The 25,168-nt window shown below is 43.9% G+C and overlaps 1 protein-coding gene across 1 annotated transcript in view; it reads left to right on the forward strand.

Moving 5' to 3' along the window:
• The window catches only part of LOC115147222 (E3 ubiquitin-protein ligase NEURL1-like), a 61,835-nt gene extending 41,352 nt beyond the window's left edge, over positions 1-20,483 (forward strand). The window contains exons 4-6 of the mRNA XM_029689329.1: positions 4,430-5,152; positions 15,215-15,394; positions 18,788-20,483. Of these exons, the coding sequence (XP_029545189.1) occupies positions 4,430-5,152; positions 15,215-15,394; positions 18,788-19,044 (1,160 nt within the window). The 3' untranslated portion in view covers positions 19,045-20,483. The remainder of the gene's footprint in view (positions 1-4,429; positions 5,153-15,214; positions 15,395-18,787) is intronic.
• The last annotated feature ends 4,685 nt before the right edge of the window (positions 20,484-25,168 follow it).

Here is a 25,168-nt window from a genome sequence, read left to right on the forward strand (position 1 = left end):
TAGGGACGGCATGGAAGAGCACCAGTAAGCCAGTGACTCAGCCCCTGTAATAGGGTCAGAGGCAGAGAATCCCAGTGGAGAGAGGGGAGCCGGCCAGGCAGAGACAGCAAGGGCAGTTCATCGCTCCAGTGCCTTGCCGTTCACCTTCGCACCCCTGGGCCAGACTTCACTCAATCATAGGACCTACTGAAGAGATGAGTCTTCAGTAAAGACTTAAAGGTCGAGACCGAGTCTGCATCTCTCACATGGATAGGCAGACCATTCCATAAAAATTTAGATCTATAGGAGAAAGCGCTGCCTCCAGCTGTTTGCTTAGAAATTCTAGGGACAAAAAGGAGGCCTGCGTCTCGGAGAGATACTGTAGGTAGGAGTGTAATTTCTCTTTGCTTATTTGAACTGTTCTTGACATTATATGGACTTGGTCTTTTATCAAATAGGTCTATCTTCTGTATGCCAACCCTACCTTGTCACAACACAACAGATTGGCTGAAACACATTAAGAAGGAAAAAAAATCCACAAATTAACATTTAACAAGGCACACCTGTTAATTGAAATGCATTCCAGGTGACTATCTCATGAAACTGGTTGGGAGAATGCCAAGAGTGTGCAATGCTGTCATCAAGGCAAAGGGTGGCTTCTTTGAAGAATCTCAAATATAATATTTTTGGTTACTACATGATTCCATATGTGTTGTTTCATAGTTGTGATGTCTTCACTATTATTCTACAATGTAGAAAATAGTAAAAATAAAGAATCCCTTGAATGAGTAGGTGTGTCCAAACTTTTGACTGGTACTGTATATTTCTTTATTTTTGTCCCCAGTTGCCCATCCCTGGTCTAGAGAGTGAGCGTTCGTCCAGCATTGGAATCAGGGCTGGCATTGGGGATGTTAGAAGTTAGTATGCCTGAGCTACGCACATGCGATCACGCACACATACTCCCTCCGCCAAAGGAGAATCCCTTACCTTCCCCAATCATTTGGCTTAAGTATGTTGCAAAGTGCTACGTGCTTGTCTCCTCGCCTCGTTAGGAAATACTTAATTGAAGGTAGCCCCTCTGCGTTCGACTGTTTGGGAAATGAAAAGTTTTATGAAATATAAATAGATTTTGGTAACTGTATTCATTTACATAGCCGGTCTGCGGCATCCACTAAGTGCCTATTGGACGCTACAGTAGGAGAGGACAGAGGAAATGGGAAGCATCAGATTGAATAAAGAGCTAGCGGTAGTCATCTCTCTCTCTGCTAGCCTCGGGCGCTAGCAGTGTTAACTGCACTGTGTGCTTTTTGGGCTGTTAGTTTAATGGTCGATTAGCAGTCACTGAGACGAATGCACACTTTTTCAAGGCACTGTTCCATCCATGTTATACTCCCAACAAAGATCAAATAGAACAATTAAAGTCTCTTAGTCTAGTGAAACATTAATACAGTCAGTTTCCAGAGCCGTCTGTGCATTAGCCGCTAATGCTAATGGACACTTGACATGACTTTGAGGAAACTGGGCTGCCATCTTGGATTTAAAGGCGGGAACTGATCAAAGGGATGGCAGTTGGAGGATGATCTACATTGAATCAGCACTACTAAACGGAGGATCACACACTGTAAGGTGTCTTTGTTCTCTGGTCTTTTGATAGACTAAACGAGCGCCTATAACCCTAATTATGTCATCTGTCAATCACACACAGTATAGTATGTAAAGGTAGCAAGTGTGGCTCAGTTGGTAGAGTGTGGCGCTTGCAACGCCAGGGTTGTAGGTTCGATTCCCATGGTGAAAAAGTGTGAAAATGTATGCACTCACTACTGTACGTCACTCTGGATAAGAGCTCTTGCAAAATAACTCAGATGTAAAATTTGTAATGGATGTCAGTTGTTGCCTTTCAGTAGACCACAGAAATATTCCCTTATAGTGCCTCTTTGAAATGATTTAGTGAAGTTTGATTGATTGATCTGGTATTGGGTAAGAGTTGGAGCTGGTTCCTGGATCCTGGTTTGACTCTAACATTTATTGCAGCCAGCACTAAAACAGAAACCTTTCTTTTTCCCTGTACAATCTGGACATAATCTTCTTAGTGAACAACAAGAAAGACGAAGGTCTGATAATCTAGCCGGCTTGGTCAGCCTGACAGGTCGCAACCAGTTCTCAATTAGAATCTCCTCACCGCATTAGACAGCATAGGTTCTCTGGCCGTTGTTAAAACACATTTAAATGTCATACCGTTCATCACATTGAAGTGTACAAGGAATGTACACCAAAATTCCGAATAGCTCACAAATGGACAGCAGTTGGTTTTCTGGCACACATTCAAATGCCCTACATTGCCTTGCCAGCTATTAACATTTGTACGGTGTCCATATTAGGACAAAATACATTTGAATACTTTCCGAGTGGAAGATAATCCCACTCTGGCCAGGGTCTCTTTCAGCCCTTTCAGATGGGACAGGATAAGAGATTTTAGCTCTCTGTGGTTTCACTGCTGTTATTAGCAGACAAACACACACACACACTCAGGCAGGCTGTCTGGCAGGCCTCATGAGAGTAGTAATTAAAGGTAAGAGGTTTATCTGTGTCCAGAGCTGGCCCTGGCCTCTAAAAGGCTTTCTGGGACAGGCCTCAGAGGGAGCAGGGGGTGAAATGGGCCTGCTGCAGACTAGACCTCTCCCGGGAGAACTGGGAGATGCTGGCTTTTATCCTCTCTCTCTCTCTCTCTCTCTCTCTCTCTCTCTCTCTCTCTCTCTCTCTCTCTCTCTCTCTCTCTCTCTCTCTCTCTCTCTCTCTCTCTCTCTCTCTCTCTCTCTCTCTCTCTCTCTTTCTGTCAGTCTGTCGCTCCCTCGCTCTGAAATTATTGGGTCTCCTATCTCAAAAGAGGGGTTCACTCGCTATCATTTTCTGGTGGTCCCGCTTTCTCTCTGTCTTGTTCTCTCGCTCTTTGAGTGATGGGCTGTCTCTCTATCTTCTGCCCTCTCAGAGGAGGTAGTCAACAATGTAATTTTCTTTCTCTTGCCCTCCCCCGCTTACCTTGCTATCCATCTCCCCAATCTCTCTCTCTCTCTCTCTCTCTCTCTCTCTCTCTCTCTCTCTCTCTCTCTCTCTCTCTGTCCATCAACAAAGGTGGTCAGTCTGGTCACTCATTTTCCTTATCCGCTTACACCCTCTGAGCAATGACTGTCCCTCTTCTTTGTCCCTCCCTTCCCCTCTCCCCCCTCCCTGTCTCCCTCCTTTTTCTCTTTCTGTCTGAGTGATGGGGATGTCTCTTCAGCGCCGCCAGGGGTGTAATCATTAGTCGCAATGAAAATGAGAGTTTCTATTGGAGAAATTCAGGTACTGAAGGTGCCTCCCCGTTTCGTTACGTTTGCTTCCATGTTGGTTCTGTTTGGCTCCTATTGAATACACCCCAGGGCTAATTCTCCCAATACTGGGCTGATGGGGAGTGAGAGGTGGGGGGGTTTGCACATTTAGAGACCTTATTTTCAGGCAGGCAGCTGCCCAGCAGGGGTGGGTTGGGGAAGGGGAGACTATAAGCAGGGCATTCTCTCTGTGTGTGTGTGTGTGTGTGTGTGTGTGTGCGTGCGTGCGTGCGTGCGTGGGTGCTTGCGCACGCCACTACTACCTGCCCTACTGTGTGAAGGGGGACATGTGTTGGCAGATATAAATGGCTCACTGTAGAAGGATGATACTGTACTATGGACTGCTGGGAATGCAGAAGGAGGGAGCTCCACACACACACACACGCACACACACACACACATACACACACACTGTCTCACAAACACAAATTTCTTTCTTGGTATCATCCAAGGCTGGATAATTAAGCACTTTGTCCTCCTCATGCGAAATGAGATGATTCTGCTCCCTACTGATATTAAAGCACTCAACCAAATCTGTAGTTTTTAAAAATTAATTTAGCTTTAAACAAGCAAAATGACACATTCCTCTGCTGCTGTACCAGCTAATTAGCAATATCCTATATCTTGTACTAGTTTGTAACATCAGCCAATTTCGGGCTTTTCTTTAGTGCTTAGCTTGTGTCTCTCTTCCTATAATTCTCTCTCTCTCTCTCTCTCTCTCTCTCTCTCTCTCTCTCTCTCTCTCTCTCTCTCTCTCTCTCTCTCTCTCTCTATTCATCTCTGTTTCTCTCTTTTCAATTCAAGGAATATTCCAAGGTTGGCAAAACAATACATTGTGACAGAAATGGCTGTATAAACTGTCAAATAATTCTAACACTAACAAATAACACAACAACACTATAGTATTATTATTAGTTGACTCTCCCTCATTTTATCTATCTTTGTCTCTTTCTCAGATATAATGGTCTCTCTTTCTCTTTATATTTCAACACAATTTATAATGATTATAGAAACTAAAATGGCCTCTCTCTCGCTCGCTCGCTCTCTCCCTCTCTCTCTCTCTCCCCCTTCTTCTTTTCTTCCAGAGAGTGAGATTGTCCCTCCCGACTTCCTCCGTCCCCGCTCCTTCACCACCGTACGCTCCTCCTCTCTCCGCCGCGAGGCAGATGAATCCCGCCTCTCTGTCAGCCTCTGTGACCTCAACCTGCAGGAAGTGGACGGCTCTGGCCCAGCCTACCCACATAACCACGCCCATCTCCACCTGGCCCCTCCCTCTGCCTCCTGCCCCATCCCCCAAAACTCCCTCAACACCCAGCAGTCCACTGTCCTCCCGCACTCCCTCGAAAGCGACCTCCATTTCCATGCCCTCCGCGGTGCCCACATCAAGACGCTCGACGAGCAGACGGTGGCGAGATCCGAGCACGCCAGAGAGGAGCGAACGCTTGTCTTCACTGACCGGCCACTGCGTACCGGCGAGACCGTGTTTATCAAGGTGACCAAGTCGAGCCCAGCTAGGTCGGGATCGCTGTCCTATGGCGTGACATCATGCGACCCCGCCGTGCTGCGCCCTAGTGACCTGCCCTACAACCCGGAGGCCTTAGTCGACCGCAAGGAATTCTGGGCTGTATGCCGAGTGCCCACGCTGCTCCAGAGCAGTGATATACTGGGCTTCCTGGTCAACCAGGAAGGGGAGGTAATCTTGAGCCACAATGGCACCAATGCGGGGATGCAAGTGTGTGTGGACAACTCCCGGCCCCTGTGGATGTTCTTCGGTCTGCACGGAGCCGTCACTCAACTCAGGATACTGGGTAAGTAAGAATGACTGTTATGTTATACAGGTAACTGCCAAAATAAAGGAAACACGTGTGGTGGCCCAACAGCCTATTAGACAAGTTGGTGTTTCCTTTAATTTGGCAGTTACGTATACTTAGAGTACTTCTCTTTACTATTACTTGTATGCTCTATGTGGGGCCAGGAGTTTCTCCTATTTATGTTACCTGACTAGGGAAAACTCCAGGCCATAGCTACGGACTGTAGGGGCTAGGGGACTTTTCCTGATCAGGTCACATGGTCAGGTACTGGCCTTAAATACTACAGTGTCTACAGTACTACAGGCCCTAGGATAATTTAATCTGACATGGTGTAAACTTTTTAATTTATCCATTTAGGATCGATCGTAAGTCAGGGATTTAGTAACAATGGCCCCACCCACATCTCAGAGCTCAGAGATGTACACTTAAGTCATGTGCTTCAATACAGCGTCTTGACACAGGAAGTCAGATCCAAATGCACTTCCAGAGGTATTATTGGAGAGCAAAGTAGACGCTGTCTCACGACCTGCCACGATAATAACAGGAAGAGAGGGAACAAGTGAAAGGAGGAGTGTGGGAGCCAGACCCTGCAACCTAGCGGCCACAACACGTCTTCTCCTGTCTGTATGATGTGTACGTGTGTGTGTTTGCATGTTCTTGCATGTGTGTGTATGTGCTTGCGACCTACTCACAGCGGGAGAAACATGTCTTCGCTACGGGACACACACTACCTCTCAGCAGTATGCCGAGAGCCCCCATGCTTGATTACACACTCTAAATACAGATAATGAACATGAAGTGGGAAAGATGTGTGGGTGGGCGGGAGGCCGTACGCTTCATTTGCAATATGCCAAACATACTGTATTTCTGCTGTGGCAGGCAGGTGTGCCTAAAGAGGCTACAACTGTGCTTTTAGACTGTTTGAGAGGTGATTTGCTAAGCTCTTTATACTTATTTACTTACAGATGTAGAATCTTAATTTGAGCCAGTTTGCTACGCAGGAAAATAATCCTGCAGCAACAGTAAATGTGAAGTATTATGTGGGTTATACTACAGAGAAAATCTAGTGTGAAATTTTAAAGTGGAAATTACAAACTTCAGAAGCCTTTTTAAAACTCAAACCTCCTGCAACAGGATGATCAAATGTAGATCCTACATCTGTAGGCCCCCTATCAAGCCAACTGGTGCACAAGGTCCCTCTCTCTATGAAAAGGGCAGCGAATGTTCACTCCTATATCCTTCTATGACATAATGGCTTTTTGTATTGAGCCATAATTAAATGCAAATGAAAATTTGGCAGAGCGTTTCGGAGATTGGACAAGCGGAATTTAAGAATGACACATCTTTGTTAGGTGTATCATGTAGAAAGACAGGGAAGGTTGATGGCCTGTCATATTTTAACAGTCCAATTACGAAGCCACACAACCAAATCAAGCACAACCTCATCAACATGTCATCATTGTTTTGCTTCTTAGGACGAATCAAGCTCCGTCTAAATATATCCCTCTTTCCTCTCGGTGAAGTAAAGGAAGGAGGGAGAGAGAGAGAGAGAGGCAAGAGAGTTAAATTAACTACACCTTGCTGTGCTGATATATAATGCTAACATGGTATTTTCATTAAGTGCTGCTTGTTTGCTCACCTGTAAATTGCCCTCATGCTAACACGCTTATTCTCCATGGAGGTCACAGCAGTTAGCAAGGCATCGACATGCCCTCATGCCGCCCTGTTAGCACTGTTCTCATTATATTACATTACACAGCCGCCATTTTGGATCTGGTCTGCTCCACTAGGCACTCTGGAGACACACAGGGAGGTGGCTGACAGCGCGATCAATGAAAGCCACATCAATACATTACACTTAGGGCTGCAGCGCACACTACACACTGTCTGAGACTGGAGTGTGGCTCTTGGGTATTGATAGATTGGACAACTGCAGTGGGACTAAGCCAACAGTCAATATTATGGGCTTACATGAAAACTGCACAGGAAATGCACCCCTATGGGCCTTTTCACCATGCTTTTTTACTAGGAACTCGTTAGCTGCACAGGGAGATGGTGTTATGGTGTTGTGGTTTGCTCTGATTGTCTGTTGTACAAGTACATTACATGTGCTTATAAAAACATTTAGCTAGAGGACTACAGGTACTTTTTCAGGTTTTTGCAAGGAGTTCAATGAAGTTCTCTTGTTGCTAAGCACTGCTGTTAGGTCGTCTGTTATCAGACAACAGAACTGCCTGAACACGGCTGAGTTTCTTTTAGTACGGATCACCTTACGAGGAGTTTACGGCAACATGAAACGACTGTTCTAGAAACTCTACCCTACAATCACTCATCAGAAAAATCGAGGTATTCCTTCTAACCCTGATAGATAGTAAATCACCTTTATGTTCCAATTCTTCAACATTAGGAAGTGTCTTATCTGTTTATGTGATGGCAGGTCTGAATTTGTTTTATAGGCTTTCAGGTTGACCTGAATTTGGCCCGTGGGACTGCGTGTACATTTGGGAGTGCTCCTTTAAGCTGGCTTAAGCTGTTTGTGTTGTGAGCTCCCCTAGTGGGGGAGTGCCCTTGGTAGGGTGACTGAACACTGAAGGTCAAGATTAGGGCTCCTAGCTAGCGTGCTCACTAAGAAGCAACAATTGGATATTCATAGAGAATGAATGAATGAATTCATTAATGATTGAGCAGTTAATTAATGAATGATTAAGAGTAATGAATAAATGAATGGATGAATGGATAAACAAATGAATGAATAAATTAACACATGTGGATTATAATCAACGTGGGTTATAATCAACACTACACGTTTTAAATGTCCTGCATTGCAGGAAAGTTGTCCAGCAACGGAGTGATCAAATGAACGTCCTACATCTGTAAATGGGGGGGATGATGGTGTGATAGCAGAGGAGATGTTAGAGGGAGGGCGAGTACAGCAGTAGAGATATAGGACACTAATACTCTGACCCTCTCCCCATACATTATAGATTCCATTAGAATGTCAGCTCGTTCACGCTCTAGTGAACAGTCTCGCCCGCCACCCACAGCTACTCCAGCCACAGTAATACTCTCTTTCTTTCTTTCTTTCTTTCTTTCTTTTTTTCTCCCTCGTTCTTTTCTCCCTCCTTCAGACTGAAACATTGAAACATCCTTGGGTCTGACATGGTTGGCCGTTTATTCACCTTTCCTGCCATCGCTCTCTCGCGCTCTCTTCCTTTCTCTCCCTCTCTCTCTCTCTCTCTCTCTCCCCTTCTCCACCTCTCCCTCTCTCTCTCACCTTCTCTCACTCTCCCTGTCTAGTGACTCTGATGTCCTTCTCTTCCCTAGCAGTTACACACACACACACACACACACACACACACACACACACACACACACACACACACACACACACACACACACACACGGTGGGCACTCACCACTGGATTTTAATGAGCGGTAAAGGGCAGCATATGACGTGAGTTAGTATCATCCAGCGCGGTCTGTGTTTACAATGAACATGATCTCTCTAGCTTCTACTACTATACACACGCGCACGCACGCACGCATGCACACACACACACACACACACATACACACACATACACACACATACACACACATACATACACACACACACACACATACACACACACACACACACACACACACACACACCACACACACACACACACACACACACACACACACACAGAGTGTACAAAACATTAAGGACACATGCTCTTTCCATGACATAGATTGACAGGTTAATCCAGGTGAAAGCTATGATCCCTTATTGATGTCACTTGTTAAATCCACTTCAATCAGTGTAGAGGAAGGGGAGGAGACAGGTTAAATAATATTTTTCAAGCCTTGAGACAATTCAGACATGGATTGTGTATGTGATTGTGTATGTAGGGTGACTGGGCAAGACAAAATATTTAAGTTCCTTTGAATGGGGTATGGTAGTAGGTGCCAGGTGCACCGGTTTGTGTCAAGAACTGCAACGTTGCTGGGGTTTTCACTCTCAACAGTTTCCCGTGTGTATCAAGAATGGTCCACCAAAGGACATCCAGCCAACTTGACACAACTGTGGGAAGCATTGGAGTCAACATGGGCCAGCGTCCCTGTGGAACGCTTTCGACTGTCACGTCCTGACCAGCAGAGGGAGTAGTGGTTTAGTATTTTGGTTAGGACGTGACAGAGGGATGTTTGTTTTGTATGGTGGTGGTTTTTGTGTGTGTTTTGAGGGGTGTTTGATTTATGTGTTCCTGGGTTTTGAATGTATGTTCTAGGTTGTATGTTCTAGGTTGTATTGCTGCATTTTTGTCTAGTTAGGTTTGTTTTTCTATGTATAGTTAATTGGGGTTGGACTCCCAATTGAAGGCAGGTGTGTTGAGTTGCCTTTGATTGGGAGTCCTATATAATAGGGTGTGTTTGTCTTTGTGTTTTGTGGGTAGTTGTTTTTGCACTGCGTTTTGTTAGCCTGCAAAACTGTTCCTGTCGTGTTTCTGTATTTTCTTGTTTTTTTCGTGTTCACGTATTTAATAAATAGTATGTTGAGCACGCAACCCGCTGCGCCTTGGTCCATTCCTGACGACACCTGTGACATCGACACCTTGTAGAGTCCATGCCTCAACGAATTGAGGCTGTTCTGAGGGCAAAGGGGGGTGCAAGTCAATATTATGAAAGGGGCCTTAATGTTTTGTACACTCAGTGTACACATACACATACGCACACATACACACGCATTCCGCCCTACAGATACTAACATCTGATAGCAGGGATGTTATGATGTCAGGGCTATAAACACCTGGATGTTGCGAAACATTTCCAGCACCAGAGCACTGATAAAATCACTCCCTTCATGTCGGGTCAGAAAATATCCTGTCTCTCACGCACACTCTACACACGCCTGCAAGTATGTATAGTGTAGAATCAAATCAAATTAAATGTATTTATATAGCCCTGCTGTACAGAAACCCAGCCTAAAACCCCAAACAGCAAGTAATGCAGGTGTAGAAGGCCAAAACCTAGGAAGAAACCTAGAGAGGAACCAGGCTATGAGGGGTGGCCAGTCCTCTTCTGGCTGTGCCGGGTGGAGATTATAACAGAACATGGCCAAGATGTTCAAATGTTCATAAATGACCAGCATGGTCAAATAATAATAATCACAGTAGTTGTGCAACAGGTCAGCACCTCAGGAGTAAATGTCAGTTGGCTTTTCATAGCCGATCATTAAGAGTATCTCTACCGCTCCTGCTGTCTCTAGAGAGTTGAAAACAGCAGATCTGGGACAGGTAGCACGTCCAGTGAACAGGTCAGGGTTCCATAGCCGCAGGCAGAACAGTTGAAACTGGAGCAGCAGCATGGCCAGGTGGACTGGGGACAGCAAAGAGTCATCATGCCAGGTAGTCCTAAGGCATGGTCCTAGGGCTCAGGTCCTCCGAGAGAGAGAAAGAAAGAGAGAATTAGAGAGAGCATACTTAAATTCACAAAGGACACCGGGTAAGACAGGAGAAATACTCCAGATATAACAGAATCATTGTACCATTTAAACCGCTGTAAAATATTGTTTCCAAATGCAAAAATATTGTGTTTTGAGCTGATTGAAACTGGTGTGAGTAATAGACGCAAAAAACGAAACAAAGCACAGGAAGCATAGAAATATCGCACATCTACCACTTCTTAGACTTGTTTTCAATCAGAATGACAGATCTATAAATCACACTTCTATGCGAATTTGGTCAGGTTGACCAAAAAGTTACATATTGCAGCTTTAACTATATATGCAGTATATACTATCCTATATATAGATTTGACAAATTACCATTGAGAGCCTAAATGTAGAAAATGGTGCTGACAACAAACTTAAAGACCACCCATATACAGTCGCCAAACCTTTCAAAGCTCTTAAAGTTTCTTTGGATATCGTGTTTCAGAAAGCTCAATGGATGTAGAAAGATAAGCAACCACTTTACAACCCCACTCTCCTCTTTTCCTCCTCCCATCTTCCCCTCCTCCTATTCATGTCTACCACTAAACACATCCCTAGAAGGAAATCCCACACTCCTCTTCTAAGATGTAAAGACCTATGATGACCTAAGGTCACTATATGACCACAAAGGTCATCCTCAGTCACAACCATGACTGTAGGGCCAAGCGGCCATTTTGAAGCCACAACCCCATCGAGGTGCTGTGACAGTGTGTGACCCAGTGTTGTTGAGTCAAAGTAGGCCAGTCCCAGTCTCAGTGTCACATAGCCAACATTCCTCAGAATCCTCCCATAGCAGACTGCTTTAGAGGATCTGGACAAACATACTCTTCTTAATAAACTCTGTGTCCCAAATGGCACCCTATTCCCTATATAGTGCACTACTTTTTACTAGGGCCCATTGAGCTCTGGTCAAAAGTAGTGCAGTCAGAAGTAGTGCACCACATAGGGAATAGGGTGCCCTTTGGGAGGCAGGGGGAGTGAGCTGCCACAGCTGTCCACAGTCCCTCTCTAAATGAATCTGGGAGTGAACAGGAGGATCAGGGCTGGGCTCCACTGATCCTAGGTCAGCTGCTGAGGACAAGCCAGATAGGGGATTAAAATGGGAGAGATGGAGGACAGAGAGAGGCTCGGCACCACCACCACACCTCTGGGTTAGAGTCCATAGGGGGACCTGTCAGCGTAGTAGTAATGTGATCGTAGGGGGACTCTGAATAGTAGTTGTACTGGTAGTTTATAAGGAGGATAAGGGTGTGTACATACGAACTAAGGATAGCTATGGGAGTGTGCGTTATACATAGACATTCTACAAATGACCATCTAAAAACACACCGCACAAACACACACACACACACACACTTAGACATACACACACACTGAGGCACCAAGAGCCTAGGGGCACCAGAGCAACCCTCTACACAAACAAACAGCCCAGGTCTTAACCATCCTCTCCAACTATACCAGCACATACAGCCCCATTTAGGAAACTTCAAAGACTCCACAAGACCTGTACAGTACAGCCTACCACATGACGTAATGCACCATGTCAGTCAGTCATCAGGTAACAGAGATCACTATTACAGCCAACATGGGTCCTAATGCATTATGTTAGCATTGTCGCAGAACCAAAATGGCCACCTAGTCCAGTGGTTCCCAACCAGGGGTACTTGGCCTATCCACAGGGGGTACTTGAGAAGACTCATGAGACCATAGGCCAACTGATAAAATGCACGAGTGGGTAAATTGAGTTGGTGGTACAGTAAGCGAAAACGTTTGGGAGCCACTGGCCTAGTCGACAGCCTCTCCAGTGTTTGTGAGCATAGAAAGACCACAACTGGGCAGCCATTTTGGATCTGGCCGTAGATCAATCGCTCCCAGAGAGATGCCAGAAACGGTGGCCGGTCACCATGTTGTCAGCTGATGGCAGTCTTAATGATGGACCATGGGCCACACACCAGACGACTCATATTTCACATTCTTCCATCATGCCATCCAGAAAAACAGACATACTGCCCTGAAAAAGACCATGGAGCTCCCTCCCAGTTACCATAATCCCCATAGGCTTTGATGAACTATTCCTCCTCTCATCCCTCGTGTCTTAAAATAACATGTTATTGAAATGTTCAAGGGTTCATTGTAGTTCATTGTGGCTTGTTTTTTTCCGTGTTGTTGCTGATGATATCCCTATTTTTGGATGTTGTGGCTTTAGGGCGAACAATTTCCATTGTTCCTAGCGAATTCATATTTTTTATTTTTTAATTATGACACATACACTCAACAAGACAGACAATTTCCATAGTAATTTACTAAACATGAAATAGTAATTCTGTTAGTGCCTACTTAAACCAAAAAAAACCAATTGGCCTCATATTACTACTACTGCGGATCAGCGCTGGACTAACAATGCCTGGATGCATTCAATAAATACAGTCTAGGAAAAAAATGACATTTGTTTTTGGTGTAGTATCACTTTTGATTAGGTGATCCCCTTTATAAAATCAGTGACTTTGGAACCCAATATGTCATGTTAATCACACTGGGGCTGGGGTCTCTGAAACATGACCCCTCACCTTAGGCATCACTGGCATCCATATATGTGCTTCTTAAACATGGACTCGGAATTTCCATTTGTTTCCCTGCCTTCACCACAGAAACAGGGGATGTAAAAAAAAGAGTGGAACGTGACAAACCCCCACATATCTCCCTGAACTTCATGCTAGAAATCTCCAAAAGTTATTGAAAAGCCATTCACTTCAATAGGATCATAAGATCATTTTTTTTTACATTTTATTTCACCTTTATTTAACCAGGTAGGCCAGTTGAGAACAAGTTCTCATTTACAATTGTGACCTGGACAAGATAAAGCAAAGCAGTGCAACAAAAGTATTTATAGTTTATATTCTAAGTCAGAACTGTCCAGAGTAGTGATGCTGGACGGGCGGGCAGGTGAAGAGCATGCATTTAGTTTTACTAGCATTTCAGAGCAGTTGGAGGCCACGGAAGGAGTGTTGTATGGCATTGAAGCTCGTTTGGAGGTTTGTTAACAGAGTATCCAAAGAATGGTGTCGTCTGCGTAGAGGTGGATCAAAGAATCACCCGCAGCAAGAGCGACATCATTGATATATACAGAGAAAAGCGTCGGCCCAGGAATTGAACCCTGTGTCACCCCCATAGAGACTGCCAGAGGTCCGGACAACAGGCCCTCCGATTTGACACACTGAACTCTATCTGAAAAATAGTTAGTGAACCAGGCGAGGCAGTCATTAGAGAAACCAAAGCTGTTGAGTCTGCCGATAAGTATACAGTGATTGACAGAGTCGAAAGCCTTGGCCAGATCGATGAAGACGGCTGCACAGTACTGTTTTTTATCGATGGTAGTTATGATATCGTTTAGGACCTTGAGCGTGGCTGAGGTGCAGTGGGATTCAAGATGGTCGATGATCTGTTTGTTCACTTGGCTTTTGAAGACTTTAGAAAGGCAGGGCAGGATGGATATAGGTCTGTAACAGTTTGGGTCTAGAGTGTCTCCCCCTTTGAAGAGGGGAATGACCACGGCCGCTTTCCAATCTTTAGGAATCTCAGACGATACTAAAGGTTGGCTCAAGGTTGAACAGACTAGTAATAGTAATCATTCATCTGTCTACCAATGTACTGTATAGTAACTGTATAGCACACTTAGAGAAAATCTCCTCTGATCTTTGTAGGCCTATGTCTTCATAACATACCAACTCTTCTTTCAGATTCAGATAAGCTTTATTAGCATGAACGAACAAGGCCACTGTTGCTAAAACCAGTTGAGGAAATGACACCAACAATAACAGTAAAAATAAAAAGTATTGTAATGGTGATTAGAGAAATAAAATAAATGAAATAAATATGATATAGAGTATATATATATATATAATACATATTACCAGAGATTTTTTTCAAATGAATATAAATAAAATAAATACATCAAAATAGTAATAATACTCTTTCTTTTTCTCGGTTCTTTGTGATATAGGATCATTCTTCAATGTAGAACCTACTGGATAGTCCACTTACAGTACTAGAGGTGCCTATAGTTGAGGTGCGTATAGTTGAGGTGCCTATAGTTGAGGTGCCTATATTTGAGGTGCCTATATTTGAGGTGCCTATAGTTGAGATGCCTATATTTGAGGTGGCTATAGTTGAGGTGCCTATAGTTGAGGTGGCTATATTTGAGGTGCCTATAGTTGAGGTGCCTATATTTGAGGTGGCTATAGTTGAGGTGCCTATAGTTGAGGTGGCTATATTTGATGTGGCTATAGTTGAGGTGGCTATATTTGAGGTGGCTATAGTTGAGGTGCCTATAGTTGAGGTGCCTATAGTTGAGGTGGCTATATTTGATGTGGCTATATTTGATGTGGCTATATTTGAGGTGGCTATATTTGAGGTGGCTATATTTGAGGTGCCTATATTTGAGGTGCCTATACAGTAGTTGAAGTGGCTATATTTGAGGTGGCTATAGTTGAGGTGGCTATAGTTGAGGTGGCTATATTTGAGGTGGCTATATTCTAACTCTATATGCTTTCATAACCATCTCTTTTCTCTCTGTCCTCTGGCTCCAGGTTCCACACATCTCGGGGACCAGCCGGCGCAGGCTCCCTCCATCCCCAGCTCTCCCGCCTCCTCCCACCACTCCCCCAGCGCCCTAGCCCTGGCCCTGGGTAGTGGAAGCTCCGACCCTGTCCTTAACGGTGGCCTAGGAGGCCCCTGCTCCGGGGCCTACTGTGGTGGCTCTGCGGGAGGTCTGTACCTTTCAGAGCCACTCTATTAATCAAACTATCAAACCCACTGCAGGGGGTTAAGAGAGGAGAGGGGGACACTAGGTAGCAGATGTCCTGGGTGGTGAGTCTGTTCGGTACATTGCTTCTCGTGCTGTGCAGCGAGAGGACACAATGTCTCGTCTACTGTTGTAGTTACGTAATGTAAGGCTGCCTTCATAGTAGAACAACAGTGGTAAAATGGGTTTCTACTGTATTTATTGTAAGGAATTTATTGATCAACACTGTAGATTAGATCCATTACATCAGTTCATACACTACCGGTCAAAAGTTTTAGAACACCTACTTATTCAAGGGTTTTTCTTCCTTTTTCCGAATAATAGTGAAGATATCGAAACTATGAAATAACACATATGGAATCATGTAGTAACCAAAAAGTGATAAACAAACAAAAAAATATTTTATTTTTGAGATTCTTCAAATAGCCACCATTTGCCTTGGTGACAGCTTTGCACACTCTTGGCATTCTCTCAATCAGCTTCATGAGGTAGTTGTCATGATGCTGGAGAGAGGAAGCTGGTACGGGGAGTAAACATTTAATAAACAACTGACATAGACGAGACAGGAACAGTGTCAGAAACAAATACAAAAGACAAAAACAATTCAATGCAGCAGCAGGGAACAGAGCTAGGGAACTGACAAATATAGGGGAGGAAATAAACAGGAGATAAGTGAGTCCAGGTGAGTCCAATAACGCTGATGCGAGTGACGAGGGAGGGCAGGTGTGAGTGATGGATGGCAGGAGCGTGTGATGCAGGGTAATCTGGCGCCCTCAAGCGCCAGGGGAGGGAAGAGTGGGAGCAGATGTGACAGTACCCCTCCCTCTTGGGATGCCACCTGGCGTCCCACCTAGGCGAACCGGCCGAGACATGGGCGCTGGGCAAGCCAGTTGGGGCGTGAAAGCCCGGCAAACCGGTAGGAGCGTGAGAGCCTGGCGAGCCGGCCGAGGCATGAGAGCCTGACCATCCGGCTGAGGCAAGACGCCTGTCGATCCTGCAGCAGAAGGGGAAGGGAAGCCCGATGATCCCGCGGAGTGTGACGTGGGATGGGAAGCCGACGAGCCAGGAAAACCTCTCGAGCCAGCCAGGGAGTGAAAGCCCGATGGGCTGGCTTAGGCACCCCGTTTCCATCAGCGGCGGAATCCACCCCGACGTCACAAACAAAACACAAGACAAACAAAGGAAAAACTCCTGGACCGGCTGGGCGAACAAAAACTGACGATCTGGCTGAGGCCCAACGTGGGATGGGTGCCATCCGAGCCAACCGGGGCAAGGAAACCTCTTGAGCCAGCTAGGGCGTGGAAGCCCGACGAGCTGGCTAGGCATCCCCGGTTCCATCGGTGGCGACCCAGAACCGCTGCCACCATTCCAACCAGAACGCCAGTACTCCCCGATGCATCGTTTGTTGGCTGCTGCATTCTGTCACGCGGAAAGACGCTGGAGAGACGAAGCAGGTACGGGGAGTAAACATTTAATAAACAACTGACATAGACGAGACAGGAACAGCGTCAGAAACAAATACAAAGACAAAAACAATACAATGCAGCAGCAGGGAACAGAGCTAGGGAACTGACAAATTTAGGGGAGGAAATAAACAGGAGATAAGTGAGTCCAGGTGAGTCCAATAACGCTGATGCGAGTGACGAGGGAGGGCAGGTGTGAGTGATGGATGGCAGGAGCGTGTGATGCAGGGTAATCTGGCGCCCTCAAGCGCCAGGGGAGGGAAGAGTGGGAGCAGATGTGTCAGTAGTCACCTGGAATGCATTACAATTAACAGGTGTGCCTTCTTCAAAGTGAATTTGTGGAATGTCTTTCCTTCTTAATGTGTTTGAGCCAATCAGTTGTGTTGTGACAAGGTAGGGGTGGTATACAGAACATAGCCCTATTTGGTAAAAGACCAAGTCCATATTATGGCAAGAACAACTCAAATAAGCAAAGAGAAACGACAGTCCATCATTACTTTAAGACATGAAGGTCAGTCAATACGGAACATTTCAATAACTTTGGACATAGTTTCTTCAATGGCAGTCGCAAAAACCATCAAGCGCTATGATGAAACTGGCTCTCATGAGGACTGTCACAGGAATGGAAGACCCAGAGCTACCTTTGCTGCAGAGGATAAGTTTATTAGAGTTACCAGCCTCAGAAATTGCAGACAAATAAATGCTTCACAGACTTCAAGTAACAGACACATCTCAACATCAACTGTTCAGAGGAGATTGTATGAATCAGGCCTTTGTGGGCAAATTGCTGCAACGAAACTACTACTAAAGGACACCAATAAGAACAAGAGACTTGCTTGGGCCAAGAAACACAAGCAATGGACATTACATCGGTGGAAATGTGTCCTTTGGTCTGGAGTCCAAATGTAAGATATTTGGTTCCAACCGCCGTGTTTTTGTGAGACGTGGTGTGGGTGAACGGATGATCTCCATATGTGTATTTCCCACCGTAAAGCATGGAGGAGGTGGTCTTATGGTGTGGGGGTGCTTTGCTGGTGACACTGTCTGTGATTTATTTAGAATTAAAGCAAACAACCAGCATGGCTACCACAGAAATACGCCATCATATTTTTTTTTACCTTTATGTAACTAGGCAAGTCAGTTAAGAACAAATTCTTATTTACAATGATGGCTTAGGAACAATTGGTTAACTGCCATGTTCAGGGGCAGAATGACAGATTCTTACCTTGTCAGCTCAGGGATTTTATCCAGCAACCTTTCGGTTAACTGGCCCAATTCTCTAACCACTAGGCTACCTACCGCCCCAGGCTTAGTGGGACTATAGTTTGTTTTTCAACAGGACAATGACCCAACACACCTCCATGCTGTGTAAGGGCTATTTTACCAAGAAGGAGAGTGATGGAGTGCTGCGTCAGATGACCTGACCTCCACAATCACCCGACCTCAACCAAATTGAGATGGTTTGGGATGAGTCGGACCGCAGAGAGAAGGAAAAGCAGCCAAAAGTGCTCAGCATATGTGGGAACTCCTTCAAGACTGTTGGAAAAGCATTTCAGGTGAAGCTGGTTGAGAGAATGCCAAGAGTGTGCAAAGCTGTCACCAAGGCAATGGGTGGCTATTTGAAGAATCTCAAATATCAAATATATTTTGATTTGTTTAACACTTTTTGGGGTACTACATGATTCCATATGTGTTATTTCATAGTTTTGAGGTCTTCATTTTTCTGCAATGTAGAAAATAGTAAAAATGAAGAAAGACCATTGAATGAGTAAGTGTTCTAAAACTTTTGAACGGTAGTGTACATGCAGAATGTTCTTTCATTAGTCTATTGACTACTGACACCCCTAACACCTCTCCCTCCTTCCCTCCCTCCGTTGCTACCTCCCCCCTAACAGGAACAACCCCCAGCTCGCCCGTCAGCCTCCCCAAGTCGCCCACCTTCCCATCAGGCAGCGGGAGAGGGCCCGGGTGGCCGACTGGCGATGAGTGTTCCATCTGCTACGAGAATCACGTGGACACGGTCATCTACGCCTGCGGTCACATGTGTCTCTGCTACACCTGTGGCGTCAAACTCAAGAAGATGTCCAACGCCTGCTGCCCCATCTGCAGGAGACAAATCAAAGACATCATTAAGACCTACCGTAGCACGTAGGGGGCCTTTGAAGCTAAGGGCCTCGAAACTGAGGGCCACAGGCATAAGTTAATGGGGAGAGGAGGAAGACATTGGGGAAAGACTTTGATAAGCTTTTAAGATCAGGGAAATGGACAATGGACAGTTCACTCTGGTACTTTGGTGTGATGGATTTTGAGGAAGTATCTTGGTTTTTGGTTCAAATACCCATTTTGTGTTGGCTGGTACAGTTAGTAGACCTGCACTGCAAAGGTCTCTTGCATTTCCACTTTCCCTCTCTGACGCAGTGTGTGACGGCTTTTGAAGTGGCGGGTTTTCAACCGCGGCGAGAACTTCCTCTCTCAACTAGAAGTTTTCATTCTTCTTACTCTCTCCAAGGATTCAGGAAGTTTCAGACTTGTTGTTTAAGCCACTTCCAAACGACTGCCGCGAGTTTGCTCGTTTGCATGGAAGCAAACCATGTGGTTTCAATTCAACGTTTTTGCTCTTGAGATTATCTATTTATGTTGAAGAGGAGAAGGACTGTTAAGTTCCAACATTTGCTTCTTAACTTGACTCAACTTTGTTAAAAAAAATAACAGGCAAAATGTCTACCCTTGTCCACAGAAAGTTCTTTATTAACATAACGTCTCAGTATGGCACAACTTCTGTCTGTGTGTTACTTAGGCAAACTGCAGAGGAAAAGAGAGGACTTATTTGTTGCTCAAGGGTCGTGACCGGAAAGGGATGCATTTCTGTAGTAGTCATAGGATTCATCAATAGGAAGATGACTACAGTTGTATAAAGTTGTGAAGTATAGGGACGTAAGTATATGACGTGTGAAGGAGTGCTGTATCACCTCTTGCTCCTATACAGTAAGTCATATATTCTCAACCAAATGTATTTGTGTGGTAGTTCTATAGCACATTCATTGGTGGTAGCTGTCCTGTTGCGCTAGCTAGCTATCTGCTTGCTCTGCAGTGCTGTATGTTGCACTGAAGTCAGTACTGCGCTCCTGGAAATGCCCCATAAAGAAAGGAGAGGATACATATTATTTTACACAATAAATTTAAACAGCCATCAAAACAATGTCACTGGCAGCCTCAGCTCCCAATCCAATCCCAGAATTTGTACCTACATCATGTGACTGGAAGCAGGAAGTGAAAGTACATTTATTGGGTGTTCCTCAGGTCCAGCTGTTAACGCCCCAAAATGGTGACAGTTTACGCAAACACCAGCCCAATGCACTGTGATTGTTGCCATGGTAATAGAGTTCAACGTCGATCCGACACAGCCCCCTGCCTTAATTTATGAACAGTTAATTTGTTACCAACGGATGTGTGATTAATAATGCTTTGTTTCTATCCATATTTTTCACCAAGACCCCTTACTAAATACCAAATACGATGTTATGTGTCAGAAGAAAAGCTTCAGAAACAGGACTTCAGAAACTCAGAGGATAAAAAGCACATGAAACAAAACTGAATTGATCCCAACTTATTTTTATAACTCAAAATACTTACTGGTCAGAGGTCATTTGCATCACAGACAGTCAGTAATATGTACACAACCCTAACCCTATCACGGTTCTATTCTAACATCTGCATAGTGCTTCCACCAGCAACAAATACCCTTCACAGTTACACACATTAATGTAGGGTTATGATAGGTACAGTGAGGGAAAAACGTATTTGATCCCTTGCTGATTTTGTACGTTTGCCCACTGACAAAGAAAGGATCAGTCTATAATTTTAATGGTAGGTTTATTTGAACAGTGAGAGACAGAATAACAACAACAAAAATCCAGAAAAACGCATGTCAAAAATGTTATAAATTGATTTGCGTTTTAATGAGGGAAATAAGTATTTGACCCCTTTGCAAAACATGATTTAGTACTTGGTGGAAAAACCCTTGTTGGCAATCACAGAGGTCAGACATTTCTTGTAGTTGGCCACCAGGTTTGCACATATCTCAGGAGGAATTTTGTCCCACTCCTCTTTGCAGATCTTCTCCAAGTCATTAAGGTTTCGAGGCTGACATTTGGCAACTCACTTTGGAGACTGGCTAGGCCACTCCAGGACCTTAAGGTGCTTCTTCTTGAGCCACTCCTTTGTTGCCTTGGCCGTGTGTTTTGGGTCATTGTCATGCTGGAATACCCATCCACGACCCATTTTCAATGCCCTGGCTGAGGGAAGGAGGTTCCCACCCAAGATTTGACCGTACATGGCCCCGCCCATCGTCCCTTTGATGCGGTGAAGTTGTCCTGTCCCCTTAGCAGAAAAACACCCCCAAAGCATAATGTTTCCACCTCCATGTTTGATGGTAGGGATGGTGTTCTTGGGGTCATAGGCAGCATTCCTCCTCCTCCAAACACGGCGAGTTGAGTTGATGCCAAAGAGCTCCATTTTGGTCTCATCTGACCACAACACGTTCACCCAGTTGTCCTCTGAATCATTCAGATGTTCATTGGCAAACTTCAGACGGGCATGTATATTGCTTTCTTGAGCAGGGGGACCTTACGGGCGCTGCAGGATTTCAGTCCTTCACGGCGTAGTGTGTTACCAATTGTTTTCTTGGTGACTATGGTCCCAGCTGCCTTGAGATCATTGACAAGATCCTCCCGTGTCGTTCTGGGCTGATTCCTCACCGTTCTCATGATCATTGCAACTCCACGAGGTGAGATCTTGCATGGAGCCCCAGGCCGAGGGAGATTGACAGTTCTTTTGTGTTTCTTCCATTTGCGAATAATCGCACCAACTGTTGTCACCTTCTCACCAAGCTGTTTGGCGATGGTCTTATAGCCCATTCCAGCCTTGTGTAGGTCTACAATCTTGTCCCTGACATCCTTGGAGAGCTCTTTGGTCTTGGCCATGGTGGAGAGTTTGGAATCTGATTGATTGATTGCTTCTGTGGAAAGGTGTCTTTTATACAGGTAACAAACTGAGATTAGGAGCACTCCCTTTAAGAGTGTGCTCCTAATCTCAGCTCGTTACCTGTATAAAAGACACCTGGGAGCCAGAAATCTTTCTGATTGAGAGGGGGTCAAATACTTATTTCCCTCATTAAAATGCAAATCAATTTATAACATTTTTGACATGTGTTTTCTGGATTTTTTTGTTATTATTCTGTCTCTCACTGTTCAAATAAACCTACCATTAAAATTATAGACTGATCATTTCTTTGACAGTGGGCAAACGTACAAAATCAGCAGGGGATCAAATACTTTTTTCCCTCACTGTAGATGGGAGTTCCTCAATGTTCCAAGTTGATATACAGTCGGTTACACGTGTTGTCATTTACCCCATATGACTTTTATCACTTTGGGGCGAATCCTAATTTACACCTAAGTCGAATTATCACTCAGTCTCCCATTGACATCAATGCAAGACTACCTGAAAATGTGATTTTGTAAAAGTAAGAATTTTCCCTTTTATGATCAGAATGTGTCATATATCCCATTGAAATTTCCCTCGTGCTTGTGTGTACTGGAGCTATATGCCATAGCTTTCTGCCGAGAGCTGAAAAGGCAGTTTTTTTAACACGTTTATCTTGCATCCTGGTGTAATTAATAGATAATCGACAAATTAATCTGGAATGTAATGCTGCAACAGTATTTGCCAGCTCTCTGTTTTTGGGGCAAATACTGACAGATGTTTCGTATACATCCTCTTTACACTCACAAACAGAACTTTGTGTTTTTATGATATTATACGCTACTGCTTGAAGTGTTAATTCACATTTTGAATATTAATTTCTGTTTTAAAATTAGGCAAATAGTTTTATTGGTGTGGTTGGTAGTATCCAGAGAGAAAAAAACATATTTTGTCAGCTTTTTTTTCTCGATTGATAGTTATGATTGTAATGTTTGTTTTCTGGTTGATTGAAACCATGAAATAAGCAGCTATTTCTACTTCTACGGTGTATCCTAAAGCCAGGAACGATATTACCTTGTACCTTCCACCAATACCTGGGCCTCCCTGCAGTATACAATCATAACACCTCCTTGCTTTGGGTAAAAGGCAAGCACAGATTAATAATTTTACAAACCCTGAACATTCAGACGCTGAATTTTTTTGTAATTTATACGTTGTTGTTTATGCCTCTTTTCGAGTCCAAACCATGTTTGTTTTTATAGCTCTTACCAAGTATAAATTTAAAGGCCGTCGTTGTATGTCAATGTTAAATATCAATTTATAAGAATCCTGATTGTACTTTTTAAATGGTCTAGTCCATGGGTGTCAAACTCTGGCCCGCGCCGCGGGGTAATTATATTTGGCCCGCGAGACAATACCAAATTACTACTAGAGCTGGCCCGCCGGTATTTTACAGCGCATTCACCGCTAATACTACGAATCCCATAATGCTCTGCTGTTGTTTTCGCGCACCAATCAGGACAGGACCCAGAAACGCCCTCTCCTCTGTGACAGTAGTCATAGCAACATAGACGCTACAACTGTCAGCGCGCTATCCCTTCCCAAAATGGCGAAAATGGGCACATCAGATTAGATCAGTGTGCAATAATTAACGTTTTCTTTGCGCACTTTTTCTTGCTACAAGGCATGGGCTTGAATGGTTGATTGATTTATTATCATTTTATTTGTAAAATTATTAGCCAGTGGAAAAAGTTTATTTTGGTATTTAAATCAGAAGGCTGCAAATAGAAAAGAGGCATACGATTTTTATTTAAATTTTATTTATTTAATAAATGAATGCCATTGATGTGTTTTTTCATTTGAAATTCGATTTTGCATGTCTCCACTATTAAATTATATATTGTATGGTAATAAGCGATGCTTGTTCCATATTCAATGTTAAAGCAAAACTTGTTTGGGTCCATATTAAAAGGTTCATTTGTTCAATGTTGGCCCGCGACTTTGTTCAGGTTTTACATTTTGGCCCACTGGGTATTTGAGTTTGACACCCCTGGTCTAGTCTATAGGTAATCTCTGGCATATTCTATCGCAGTAAAATTTCTGCTGATACTAAGTGTCCAACGAAATCCGAAATCCAATAAAAAATAAATGTGTTAATCCACCTCGTAATTTGAAATGTCTGTGCTAAACGTACGTAATTTCCCCTTGCTTGAAACGTTTTCTTTAAAAAAAAAATGTTTACTGGCCCTTTATCCAAGGAATTTAACCCACAACCACTAATGTAAACAATAGTCATTGGACATACGTCATGTCCTAAATGGCATACCATACATTGACAACCTATAATAATGTAAAAGTTAAATATCATGCAAAAAAAACAAGGCACCTAATTGCTGCCTATCATATTTATTGAGTTACATACAGGATTAATTGAAGTGGTCTGACTCATGTCAGTACTCAGTGGCTTAAAGTTCAACCCTCCACACAGATACTATGACTAGGGCCCAGAAATGTTCCTGACCTAGTGACCTGGAAAACTCAGGGCCCTAACTATAACACCAACCAGTTGCGGTGTGATACCAATTTACCAAAAAATACATTTTTGGTTTCTCTCCTGATTGTTTGAGGACCCTGTATTGCATCTATCTTCCATTGAAGTGTTTTGATCTCAGATCCTACTGTACTTGGGTGTTTGTTTTCTTCTTCTACTATCCTCCATTTTAGAAAACCCCTTCTTCAGATATCACTAGACAGGTTTCACCTGGGAAATATACTTTATTTTTCTGTCTTTTAGTTGTTTGAGTTGATTGTTCATGCCGTCCTAGTTAGTGAACTTTGGGACCAATAGAAGACAAGCTAAAAAATAAAATGCTACATCGCAATCTCCTCGGCCATCATTTAGACAGAGTTCAGGGGTCGATCAGAACACTACACATAGAAATGTAACATAGGCTAGGTCAAACACAATTGCTCCTATTTTCCATGATATAGAAGAATATATGTTCTATGTTGTGACTCATCCATTGTTTAAGATATTTTGCAAACCTGTCTTTATTTGAGAACTAGTTTCCAAGTGATCTGTTTGTGAGCTCTGTTAAATGTGAGTCGGACGATTGTGTCAATAAACTTTCCAGACGTGTTTCAAAGAAGTGTCTGTGCCTGCTTTTCTCATAAAACTTGAATAGAACATAAATTACAAAAAAATTGATTACAAGCTAATTCTATATTTTCTATCACATCTCCAATATCTTAATATGATTGGATTATCTCCCATACATATCCAACTATAACAT

This window comes from Salmo trutta, chromosome 14, assembly GCF_901001165.1.
Source record: "Salmo trutta chromosome 14, fSalTru1.1, whole genome shotgun sequence".
NCBI lineage: Eukaryota > Metazoa > Chordata > Actinopteri > Salmoniformes > Salmonidae > Salmo > Salmo trutta.